This window comes from Pelophylax lessonae, assembly GCF_965119305.1.
Source record: "Pelophylax lessonae genome assembly, chromosome: 11".
NCBI classification, from domain to species: Eukaryota; Metazoa; Chordata; class Amphibia; order Anura; family Ranidae; genus Pelophylax; species Pelophylax lessonae.
The window spans coordinates 230,709,025-230,721,805 of record NC_138778.1 but is presented as its reverse complement, the minus strand read 5'-3'; the positions used below and the strand labels follow the sequence as shown (position 1 = coordinate 230,721,805).

At 47.6% G+C, this 12,781-nt stretch overlaps 1 protein-coding gene across 1 annotated transcript in view; it reads left to right on the top strand.

The window, feature by feature from the left end:
• LOC309566413 (ATP-binding cassette sub-family A member 10-like) overlaps positions 1-12,781 on the top strand; it is a gene marked incomplete at its 5' end in the record, with an annotated part of 118,446 nt that overhangs the window by 54,072 nt on the left and 51,593 nt on the right. Inside the window, 5 exon segments of the mRNA XM_082271559.1 lie at positions 572-682; positions 3,507-3,682; positions 5,353-5,472; positions 7,383-7,521; positions 9,227-9,317. Coding sequence (XP_082127685.1) covers positions 572-682; positions 3,507-3,682; positions 5,353-5,472; positions 7,383-7,521; positions 9,227-9,317 — 637 coding nt within the window.

Genomic DNA, 12,781 nt, shown 5'->3' with positions numbered 1-12,781 from the left:
GTCTCTGGGCCCCTGTGTGCACCCCTGGTCCCCCCCCTCCCCACCCCCCACTGTGCTCCCTCCCTTCTCCTGCCGGCTGCTGCAGGGGATGTGTCACAATAGAGAACCAAGAAGGGGTCGATAAATATGTAATTTACCGGCTCCTTCCTTTTCTGAATGGACAGAGTCATAGTCAGTGACATTGTAAAAAAATAAAATAAAATGATAAAAAAATAATACAATTAAAATACCATAAAATAAAAACTACTGACCCCAGTGGGTGAACTTCCATGATCGCAAAGGTCACACTTGCGACTGGGTCATTGCATTCCACGACCGTGGGGAGGCCCCAAGATGGCAGGAAGGTGGCCCACTGCAAAACTTGTGAAAGGGTCCCGCTGCAGAACCGTAATAAAGGGCCCCACAATGAGAGTAAAGGGTCCCAGGATCAGTGGGAAGAGCACCAGACTTGAAGGGAAGGGCCCTGGCCAGGGGTCCGGGGGGCCCTTCATGGTTTCTTGCACCGGGGCCCTGAAGGTTCTAGTTATGCCTCTGTCACACATTAACTGTATTTTACTATTTTATCCCCCAGGTCTGGACCTGGATGTTTACGAGGGACAGATCACAGCATTACTCGGTCACAGCGGAGCTGGAAAGACAACATTACTGAATATACTCAGCGGGATGTGCGGAGCCACTAGTGGTAACATTTTCCTCTCCTTAATTATCAAGGCCACCAGCAATCCACATTAATATATTTATTTCTCAGTCCATAAGCATGAAACCTTATCTTTTTTTTATCACTCACATTAGAGCATCTTTCCTTAACCTTTTTACCCTGGGGGAACCCCTAAAATAATTTTATGTCTCAGGGAACTCTTACTAAAACAAGTTCATGGGGGGGGGGGGGAGTCTCTTGCATTGGTGGCCAGTAGAAACAATGCAACCCTTACAGGAAAATTGGTGTCATGGCAATTATCCTCGAATTATGCAGGCACCATCATATGGGAGGTCAGTCAACAGTCAGCCACAGGAACCTTTAGAAACTCCTGGAGGAACCCTAGGGTTCCATGGAAGCCTTGTTGGGAATGGCTGCATTGGAGGCTATGTAAAGTCACTGGAGTCTTCTAGAGAAGTGATCAACCCACCAGTCTCTGCCCAAAATATAAGCCTCAGTTTTGGATGCAACTGGCCTTTCATTCCATGAATCCCATCTAGACATGTGCCATTCGTTTCGTTACGAATTGAAATTCAGACAAAATTTTCGTTATTCTGAGATTCAGATGTATCCGAATTTACGAATCGCAATAGTAATGGATTTCAACGAATCCAAAATAGAGTATAATGAAATTATTATTCAAACTGGAATTTGGAAAATGAATTGGAATTTAAAAATGAATTGGAATTCAAAATGGAAACATATTGCAATAAATACAGTAAGGTATAAAAGTGAAATAAGATGATGATTCCTACTTAGGATAGAATAAAATAGAATAAAAAAGAATAGAATAAATTAGAATATAAAGGAATATAATAGAAAAGAATACAAAAAAAAAAAAAAAATACAATAGAATTGAATAGTAAAGAATTTGAATTTCTAATTGATTTGAAAATAACGGATATACAAAAGGAATCCGAATGTACAAAAGGAATTCTGAAAACAAATTATAACACTTGCCCCCCTCCCCCAGTGTGCTACTAGTGTTAGTGAAGGTAAATTTAAGCTTTTGACTCATGGTAAGTTATGTGAGTCTAAAATTGGGTGGGTTTACTGCAGGTCAAGCTGGATGGTTCTGTAGGTCTCTGGTACCTCCCCCTGGAACTAAAAGCTTCTAGAAGCTTCTGGAAGTTAGTGGGTGGAGGCCAGGAAGTCCTGATCTGCATACTTAGGGCAGTCTCATTAATCCTTAGGCAAAATGTCCTGGCAGGATGGATGGAGCAGCTCTTAAATATGGGAGAGCCTAGCCAACAGGAGGGCTGGGTGAAAGATGGAGTGCTGAGGAGGCTGTCAGTTGCCTAGGAGGGGTTCCATAGGTCTGGGGGGCGGGGGCTTTGCCTCCAGGCTGAGCACAGGCTGGCTTGGAAGAATCCTTTCAGCGTCCAGTTTGAGAAGGAATCTTGCATAAGAGCAGCAGGGAGCAAGGAGGACAGAGTGCATCATTTTGTACTATTTTCCAAACTGGAATAAAAGCTCCTGGTCTGTAAGGGACTTTGCCACTGATCCAAAGAGACTGGGTGTTTCAAGCAAGGAGAACAGTCCGGGATCTTCACTCTTGTACATAGAAGGGATGTTGTCCTCAAAGTTACATAGTTAGTCTGGTTGAAAAAAGATACAAGTCCATCTAGTTCATCCTATCTGTTGTTCCAGTCAGGTTGGGCATCCCATAAACCATCTAACCTATCCAAGTTTTTTTTCCTAAAAACAATCCACAGAAACAAGCCCAGGGACTGATTTCTTGTGGCTGGATGCAAGTGAAAAATGCATGTTAAAGCGGAGTTCCACCCATGTTTTAAACTTTTTAGAAATTGCTGGCATTCCTCAATTAAAAAACAGCATTGCCGACTTTTTTTTTTTTCCTTGACTGGCTTACCTTGTTGCTAGGGGGTAAGCAATTTTCTTCCTCCTTCGGCGCCGCGGCAAGCTACATCACTTCCTGCGGCGCACAGGCTCCTGGGAGATGTGCGTTATCAATTTTAATACAGAGCGGACAGCTTACTGACAGGAGGCGGGGCTGAGGCAGAACGGAGTTGCCGCCGCGTCTTACAGGGGGCAGGGCGGATGGGAGAGCTGAGAGGAGGTGGGACGGAGGTGGAGGAACATTTTAATACAGAGCGGACAGCTGAGAGGAGGCGCGTCTTCGTATCCTTACAGGGGGCGGGGCTGGGCTGATGGGAGAGCAGAGAGGAGACGGGACGGAAGTGGAGGAAAATTGTTAGAGCGGAGAGCTGACTGAGAGGAGGTGGGACGGAGGTGCAGCCGTGTCAGTAATGCAGGGCTTCTAGCCATTAAAAGCTAGAATCCGTGCATTACTGACACAGCCGCACCTCCGTCCCACCTCAGCCCCGCCTCATCTCAGTCAACTGTCCGCTCTGTATTAAAATTTTCCTCGACCCTCGAGTATGTCTTCTGACTCTGGTAAACTAGCAGCACCTATTCCCGGAAGAAGGTACATGTGGGCTTCACATGCCCACATCTAAGATGGGATCCCGCTGCAGGAGAAATATAAAGTTACTTTGTTAAAAAAAATTATGTATAACACAGAACACAAAAATATATTTTGCTAATATAAAATAGATTTCATGGATTAAAAAGAATATCTCTGGGGGTTTAAAAAAAATAAATTTGGCTGGAACTCCGCTTTAAATGACTGTTTAGGAATAGCGGAGCCAGTTACCACTGCCAGCAGAGCGGGGGTAGTGCTACAGAAATATTCTAACGTAATAAAATTATTAACTTATTGAATGAATTAGAAACTAAATTAATTTTTCCGTCATGTACATCTCTAATCCCATCTCCCTCTTTGTAGGCTCTGCCACCATCCATAATTATCAGTTGTCCGACTTCAGTCAGCGACAGGAGATCCAGAGGAAGATCGGGTTTTGTCCGCAGTTCGATGTCAACTTTGAACTTCTAACTGTAAAGGAGAATTTGGAAGTCTTTGCAAAGATTAAAGGAATTCCTAACAGAAAAATTAAATCTCAGGTACAATAAATATGAATATGTGTTACATTGAAATATACAGTGAGGGCAAAAAGCATGTGATCCCCTGCTGATTTTGCATGTTTCCTTCTGACAAAGAAATGATCAGTCTATAATTTTATTGGTCGGTTTATTTTACCAGTGAGAGACAGAATAACAACAAAAATATCCAGAAAAACGCATTTCAAAAAAGTTGATTTGCATTTTAATGAGTGAAATAAGTATTTGATCCCCTATCATTCAGCAAGATTTCTGGCTCCCCGGTGTCTTCTATAGCGGTAACAAGCTGAGATTAGGAGGATTCTCTTAAAGGGAGTGCTCCTAATCTCAGCTTGTTACCTGTATAGAAGTCACCTGTCCACAGAAGCAATCAATCAATCAGATTCCAATCTCTCCACCATGGCCAAGTTCAAAGAGCTGTCCAGTGATATCAGGGATAAGACTGAAGATCTACACAAGGCTGGAATGGGCTACAAGAACTTCGCCAAGCAGCTTGGTGAGAGGGTGACAACAGTCGGTGCGATTATTCACAAATGGAAGAAACACAAAATAACTGTCGGTCTCCCTCAGTCTGGGGCTCCATGGAAGATCTCACCTCCTGGAGTTTCAATGATGATGAGAACAGTGAGGAATCAGCCAAGAACTACACGGGAGAATCTGGTCAATGATCTCAAGGCAGCTGGGACCATAGTCACCAAGAAAACAATTGGTAACAAACTATGAAGGACTGAAATCCTGCAGCACCCGCAAGGTCTCCCTGCTCAGGAAAGCACATGTACAGCCCGTCTGAAGTCTGATAATGAACATCTGAATGATTCAGAGGAGAACTGGGTGAAAGTGCTGTGGTCAGAGGAGACCAAAATCGAACTCTTTGGCATCAATTTAACTCGTCATGTTTGGAGGAGGAGGAATGCTGCCTATGACTTCAAGAACACCATCCCCACCATCAAACATGGAGGTGGAAACATTATGCTTTGGGGATGTTTTTCTGCTAAGGGGACAACTTCACCCCATCAATGGACGATGGACGGGGCCACGTACCATCAAATCTTGGGTGAGAACCTCCTTCCCTCAGCCAGGGCATTGACAATGGGTCATGGATGGGTATTCCAGCATGACAATGACCCAAAACACACGGCCAAGGCAACAAAGGTGTGGCTCAAGAAGAAGCACATTAAGGCCCTGGAGTGGCCTAGCCAGTCTCCAAACCTTAATCCCATAGAAAATATGTGGAGGGAGCTGAAGATTCGAGTTACCAAACGTCAGCCTCGAATCCTTAATGACTTGGAGAGGATCTGCAAAGACGAATGGGACAAAATCCCTCCTGAGATGTGTGCAAAGCTGGTGGCCAACTACAAGAAATGTCTGACCTCTGTGATTGTCAACAAGGGTTTGGTCACCAAATAATAAGTCATGTTTTGCGAAGGGGTCACATACTTATTTCACTCAATAAAATTCAAATACATTTATAACTTTTTTGAAATGCGTTTTTCTGAATATTTTTGTTGTTTTTCTGTCTCTCACTGGTAAAATAAACCGACCAATAAAATTATAGACTGATCATTTCTTTGTCAATGGGCAAACGTACAAAATCAGCAGGGGTTCAAATACTTTTTTTCCCCTCACTGTACTGGGAAAGTAGATATTTTCACCAAGTAGAGGTATGTTTTTAGGTGGAAACGGTACTTTCAGACCTGGCCATGGCTGACTTTAAGAATCTGGAGGCCGGGAAACTGAGTGGAGGTCAGAGGAGGAAACTGACGCTGGCGATCGCACTATTAGGAGACCCCGAGGTGATCTTCCCGAAACATTCTTAATTTTTTATTTAGTGAATTCATCCTAATAACTTCTATGTAGGCTCCTCATGACACTAATACTTATAAATACACAGACAAGTTTCATTTTTTTTAAAAATCTCCTCAAGTCTTTTTAACCGCTTGCCGAACGCCGCACGACTATTTACGTCGGCAGTCAGCCCCTCACTAGCCTGTGAGGATCTAGGGAGCGAGCGCGCGCCGCCGGAGGCGCGCTCCCGTGCAGTCACGGACCCCCCCGCGCGTGTGCCCGGCGGACCCGATGTCCACCAGTCACTCGCGATCGTCCGTTAGAGAGGGAGAAAGGCATGCGGCTGATGTAAACAAAGCCGCCTGTCATTCTCCCATGTGTAAGAATAGTGATCATACGGTTCTACTATGTAGGACCGTTGATCACTGTTCCTACACCTCAAGCCACAGCCAATCACAGTTAGAAGCACGCCCCTAGGGACACACTTAACCCCTCCCTCTCCAAAAAAGTTAACCCCTTCACTGCCAGTGTCATTTTACAGTAACAGTGCATATGTATAGCACTGATTACTGTAGTAATGTCACTGGTAACCCCAAAAGTGTCAAACATGTCAGTCAAGGGTCCGATCTGTCCGCCGCAATGTCGCAGTCCCGCAAAAAAAAAAAATCGCAGATCGGCGCCATTACGCGTTAAAAAAAAAAACAACAAAAATGACAAAAATCTTTCCCTTAGCAATAACTTTTGCGCAAACCAATCAAAATACGCTTTTTGCAATTTTTTTTTTTACCAGACATATGTAGCAGAAAACAAATTGGCCTAAAATGTTAAAAAAATTAGATTTTTACATTTTTTTGGGGGGGAATTTCATATAAAAAAATTTGAAAAATATTGTTATTTTTGCAAAATTTACGCTCTTTTTTTGTTTATAGCGCATGACCAAAAAATCGCACAGGTGATCAAATACCACCAAAAGAAAGCTCTGTTTGTGGGAAAAAAAAGGACGTCAATTTAATTTGGGTACCGCGTCGCGCAGGGCTTTTTTTCTCAGAGAATAGGTGCAGGTACTCCATTCTTCGGAGTCACCCCTTGTCTCCACCCCCTTCCCACCTCCGAGCACTGTCCTTTGGTTCCACCCTCTACCCACCTCCCAGTACACCCCCCCCCCCCCCCTTCCTTTTAGAGAATACAGAACCAAGTATCATATTGTGGTTCTAGGGATTTTTGTATAGAGTTTGTTAATAACTAGAAAAGCAGTAAAATAGATCCTCTGGAATCAGCAACAATAGACCCCCCCCCCCCAGCAATAGATCCCCTCAGCAACAATAAATCTCCCCCTGCAACAACAGAAACAACAGTCAAATAGATCCCCCGCAATCAGCAACAACAGACGCCCAACAATAGCCCCCCAGCAACAATAAATCCTCCCCTGCAACAATCGCCCCCCCCTCAATAAATCCTCCCCTGCAACAATAGACCCCCCCAACAAAAATAGCCCCCTAGCAACAATAGTTCCCCCAAACAACAATAAATCCTCCACTGCAACAATAGCCCCCCCCCCCACAACAAAATGCCCTTCAGCAACAATAGATTCTTCCCAGCAACAATAGATCCCCCAGCAGCCAGCATCAATAGACCATTCAGTTCACCCCACTGGCCCCAGCACCCCTTTGCCATTGCATATATTCAGACTGGAGGTGCCGGAACTGCGTTCCCCCGCGTTCCTGCTGAAAAAAAGCCCTGGCGTCGCGCGACCGTGCAATTGTCCGTTAAAAACACCCAGTGCCGAATCGCAAAATAGGCCCTGGTCAGCAAGGGGGTAAAATCTTCCGGGGCTTAAGTGGTTAACTTCAAATATTTGCAGAATTATCTATTGAAAACATCACCAAGTAAAACCTAATTTCTGTTCTTCTACTTCCAGGTTCTGTTGCTGGATGAACCGACGTCCGGCCTCGACCCGTTCTCCAGGCACCGTGTATGGTCTATTCTCAAAGAGCGCAAGGCTGGTCACGTTACCTTATTCAGCACTCAGTTTATGGATGAAGCCGACATCCTGGCAGGTACGGGGTTTCTATGGGTTTGATGTAAACCTTTCTACTTTATGGCTATGGAGCCATTTTAATATGATGCAAAGGAACATTTCTGTTTACAAACCAAACCAGTGACCCACATCAGTTCAGGAGAACAATGCCATCCTTTATCGGTGATTGGACTTAGATGTGGTAGTGTCCAGTTGCCAAGAGCAGAACTCGTGCTAGTGCAGAATCCAGTAATTCACAACAACCCGGCGGGAAGGCACCCCACCAGGAACACTCAAGGCAATATCAGCAACGTGTAGCAGAGCAGGTCTCAGCTACTGTCTTGAGAAAAGGAGGTCTCCAGAAGGACGGTGTGTCTCCTATCCTTTCCCAACTCATCTGGAACCTCTCCCTGCCGCTAATCACTGTCCCTGGCAGATAAGTGAACTGTCCCTACACTACCCACATGCAAAATGCGTTCAAAGCCTTGGAGCCAGGGCCTTAAAGAGGCTCTGCCTGGGCCAAGATGGCTGCCAGAGTCACATGGGGCAGCAGCGTCCAATTGGATAGCTTCCCCAGTGACATGAAACCATAGAGGAACCATGTTCCTCTTGACTTCCTCTCCCCCTGCAATGCCATTGCAGTTAAGCACCACCTGCAGTGGAGAAAGTAGACTGCACCTGCCTACAAACAGAATGATCCTGCTCAGGAAGTTCTATTGGCTGAGCTTTAAAGATGTCTTGAAAAAAGACCTAAACGTCAATGAACAAAAGAGAATTAAGTAAGAGCAGTGGGGATAGGATGTAGATACTGGAAATCAGTCACCTACAATCAAGGGAAATTGCAGAGGCTCCAGGCTGTAGCATTAAATGATTGACTGTGATTGGGCTTTCAAATGCTATTCAGGAGCCAATCAGTGTGGTTCCTGCTGCTGTGGTGGAGGCGGCAATTTAATTGCCTTTACTTGATCAATATTTTATTTTTAACTTAATATAATGGGTTAGGCTAAGGTCAATGGTGGGCTGTCAAAGTCTTCTGCAAGCAATTCTTCCAGTACAATGGTTTGTATGGGTCAAGTGATGATCTAGACCAGTGGCCACCAGATCCGGCATTTTGCTTGCTTTTTTTATGGCCCTTGGGGCACTATTTTTTTCAGTGACACCAATGAAGGGTGCAGTTCCTCCCAAAGATACCAACAACTAACGATGGGCACAATTCCTCCCAATGACACCAACAATGGGGCCCAAATGACACCAATGATGGGACACAATTCCTATCAATGACACCAACAATGGGGCACAATTCCTCCAAATGACATGGCACAATTCCTACCAATAACATCAATGATGGGGCACAATTCCTCCAAATGACATGGCACAATTCCTAACAATAACATCAATGATGGGGCACAATTCCTAACAATAACATCAATGATGGGGCACAATTCCTCCAAATGACATGGCACAATTCCTACCAATAACATCAATGATGGGGCACAATTCCTACCAATAACATCAATGATGGGGCACAATTCCTACCAATAACATCAATGATGGGGCACAATTCCTACCAATAACATCAATGATGGGGCACAATTCCTAACAATAACATCAATGATAGGGCACAGTTCCTCCCAATGACACCAACAATGAGATAGGATTATGTTGGCTCCTAAAAGAATATCGTCAATGACTATAAGGTATGTCCTCCATCTACATCTCACCCTCATCTTCCAATCTTTTTACAGACCGTAAGGCCGTGCTTTCTAAAGGGAGGCTTAAATGCGTTGGAAGCTCCTTGTTTCTGAAGAGGAAATGGGGTATCGGCTATCACTTGAGGTGAGTTCCCGAAACCGAGGGGTAAAGCCTTGTAGATAGGAGCATGCAGAATGTGGTGGGATTCAGCAGGGGAGTCACACACTTTATATGGTGTGGCAAACATGAAAGGCCCCATAACTGATGGAAGATTTTGTTTCATCCTACGAAAGGGACAATTTGATTGGTCTTTGTGGAAAACACAATGCTTTACTCGGACACTTTTGGATTCCATGGTTCAACGCAGCTGCAGTCTCCTTTGGTAATTCTACCAATATATAACGGAAACAAGCAGAGCAATTAAGTGTAGTACATAGGAAAAAACTGTAATAAAAATAACAAGTGGCAACTCACAAGGTGTATAAAAATAAGAGCATGTCACCCACCTAGTGTGGGTAGCTGTTGAGCCTCAGTGTGTCTTCAGAAGCCAGGAAGTGGATACCGCTGTTAGAAACCTGTGTAGGACACCAGGAACAAAACCAGAAATCCTGGAGCGCATGGACTGCACAAGACTGGAAGTGTCCTCACCCCTGGGAGGGCAGCAAGGTGGGGAGCGTGGCTGCATGTTTCAGAGTGTAACTGCCCCTTTATCAAGCCCCGGTGGCTCCAGGATTTCTGGTTTTATTCGTGGTGTCCACACACTGAGGCTCAACAGATACCCACACTGGGTAAATGACATGCCCTTATTTGTATGCATCTTGTGAGATGCCACTTGTTATTTTTACTGTCTTTTCCAATATACTTCACTTAGTTGGTGCCCTCTGCTGTTTCGTTCATATAGAACAGTGGTTCTTAACCTTGTTGGAGGTACTGAACCCCACCAGTTTCATATGCGCATTCACCGAACCCTTCTTAATTGGAAAAATAAGGGTCAGGAGGACACACACTGTGGGGGAGGGTAGTGAGGGCACACACCAATGGAGAGACGCGAAGGCCACACACTGGGTGTCAGGAGGGCACACATCAGTGGTTGGGAGGGCAGACACTGGGGGAGCCAGGAGGGCACACACTGGGGGGGGGGGGGTGTTTGGAGGGCATACCATGGGGTGTCAGGAGGGCACACACTGGGGTGGGGTTGGGAGAGCATACCATGGGGTGTCAGGGGGGCACACACTTGGGGGGGTTGGGAGGGCATACCATGGGGTGTCAGGAGGGCACACACTGGGGTGGGGGGTTGGGAGGGCATATCATGGGGTGTCAGGAGGGCACACACTGGGGGGAGGTGTTGGGAGGGCATACCATGGGGTATCAGGAGGGCACACAGTGGGGAGTTTGGTATGACATACCATGGGGTGTCAGGAGGGAACACACTGGGGGGAAGTGTTGGGAGGGCATACCATGGGGTGTCAGGAGGGCACACACTGGGGGGGGGGGTTGGGAGGGCATACCATGGGGTGTCATGAGGGCACACACTGGGGGGGGGGAGGTGTTGGGAGGGCATACCATGGGGTATTAGGAGGGCACACACTGGGGTGGGGGGTTGGGAGGGCATACCATGGGGTGTCAGGAGGGCACACACTGGGGGGAGGTGTTGGGAGGGCATACCATGGGGTATCAGGAGGGCACACAGTGGGGAGTTTGGGAGGACATACCATGGGGTGTCAGGAGGGAACACACTGGGGGGGGGGGGTTGGGAGGACATACCATGGGGTGTCAGGAGGGAACACACTGGGGGGTAAGTGTTGGGAGGGCATACCATGGGGTGTCAGGAGGGCACACACTGGGGTGGGGTTGGGAAGGCATAACATGGGGTGTCAGGGGGCACACACTTGGGGGGATTGGGAGGGCATACCATGGGGTGTCAGGAGGGCACACACTGGGGTGGGGGGGTTGGGAGGGCATACCATGGGGTGTCAGGAGGGCACACACTGGGGGGGGAGGTGTTGGGAGGGCATACCGTGGGGTATCAGGGGGGCACACACTGGAGGGGTTGGGAGGACATACCATGGGGTGTCAGGAGGACACACACTGGGGGGGTTGGGAGGGCATACCATGGGGTGTCAGGAGGGCACACACTGGGGGGGAGGTGTTGGGAGGGCATACCATGGGGTATCAGGAGGGCACACACTGGAGGGGTTGGGAGGACATACCATGGGGTGTCAGAAGGGAACACACTGGGGGGAAGTGTTGGGAGGGCATACCATGGGGTGTCAGGAGGGTACACACTGGGGGGGGGGGGGGGTGGTAGGGCATACCATGGGGTGTCAGGAGGGCACACACTGGGGGGGGGTTGGGAGGGCATACCATGGGGTGTCAGGAGGGCACACATTGGGGGGGTTGGGAGGGCATACCATGGGGTGTCAGGAGGGCACACACTGGGGTGGGGGGGTTGGGAGGGCATACCATGGGGTGTCAGGAGGGCACACACTGGGGGGGGGGTGTTGGGAGGGCATACCATGGGGTATCAGGGGGGCACACACTGGTGGGGTTGGGAGGACATACCATGGGGTGTCAGGAGGGCACACACTGGGGTGGGGGGGTTGGGAGGGCATACCATGGGGTGTCAGGAGGGCACACACTGGGGGGGGGAGGTGTTGGGAGGGCATACCATGGGGTATCAGGAGGGAACACACTGGGGGGAAGTGTTGGGAGGGCATACCATGGGGTGTCAGGAGGGTACACACTGGGGGGGGGGGTTGGGAGGGCATACCATGGGGTGTCAGGAGGGCACACACTGGGGGGGTTGGGAGGGCATACCATGGGGTATCAGGAGGGCACACACCAGGGGGCATTCACAATGCTTTATTGAACTAAATGAAAGGGACATGCATTTCCATTTGTCAGCTAACAGCACCTCTATGCTAAGCTGCAGTAACTCAGCAGACTTAGCATAGAGGTGCTTGTAAACTAATCCACCATGTACAGCTAGCTGAGCCGACCTCCAGGAACATTCACTCGGCTCCCTCTGCTCAGCTGCTCACATTTCCCTCTTCCAGCCGGGCGCGATCTCCGTGGTCAGGTACATCCCCAGGAGATAGGCTGGAAACCTGCTGGGGGAGGTACAGGGGGCGGAGCGTCAAGTGTCTATGTGTAATGGCTGTCAGTTGTCCCGACTGCAGCTCTGATTTCCCGGGATGCGCTCGGCCTCACAATCAGTAATATTTTCTCGGGGGGAGCAATTGCCCCATTGACGCCCCCCCCACCGCCACCTGCCGAACCCGCCGAACCTGCGAGACTGACTCACCGAACCCCTGGGGTTCAATCAAACCCAGGTTAAGAACCACTGATATAGAGAGATAACTTTAGTCTCATGGAGGAGCTGCCACAGATATATTTGGACTTATGGACTTTATACACTGCTCAAAAAAAATAAAGGAACACTTTGAAAACACATCAGATCTGAATGGGGAAACATATCATGCTGGACATCTATATTGATATGCACTGGGTAATGTGTTAGGAATGAAAGGATGGCACATTGTTTAATGAAAATGAATATTATCAACCTACGGAGGGCTGTATTCAAAGATACCCCGAAAATCAAAGTG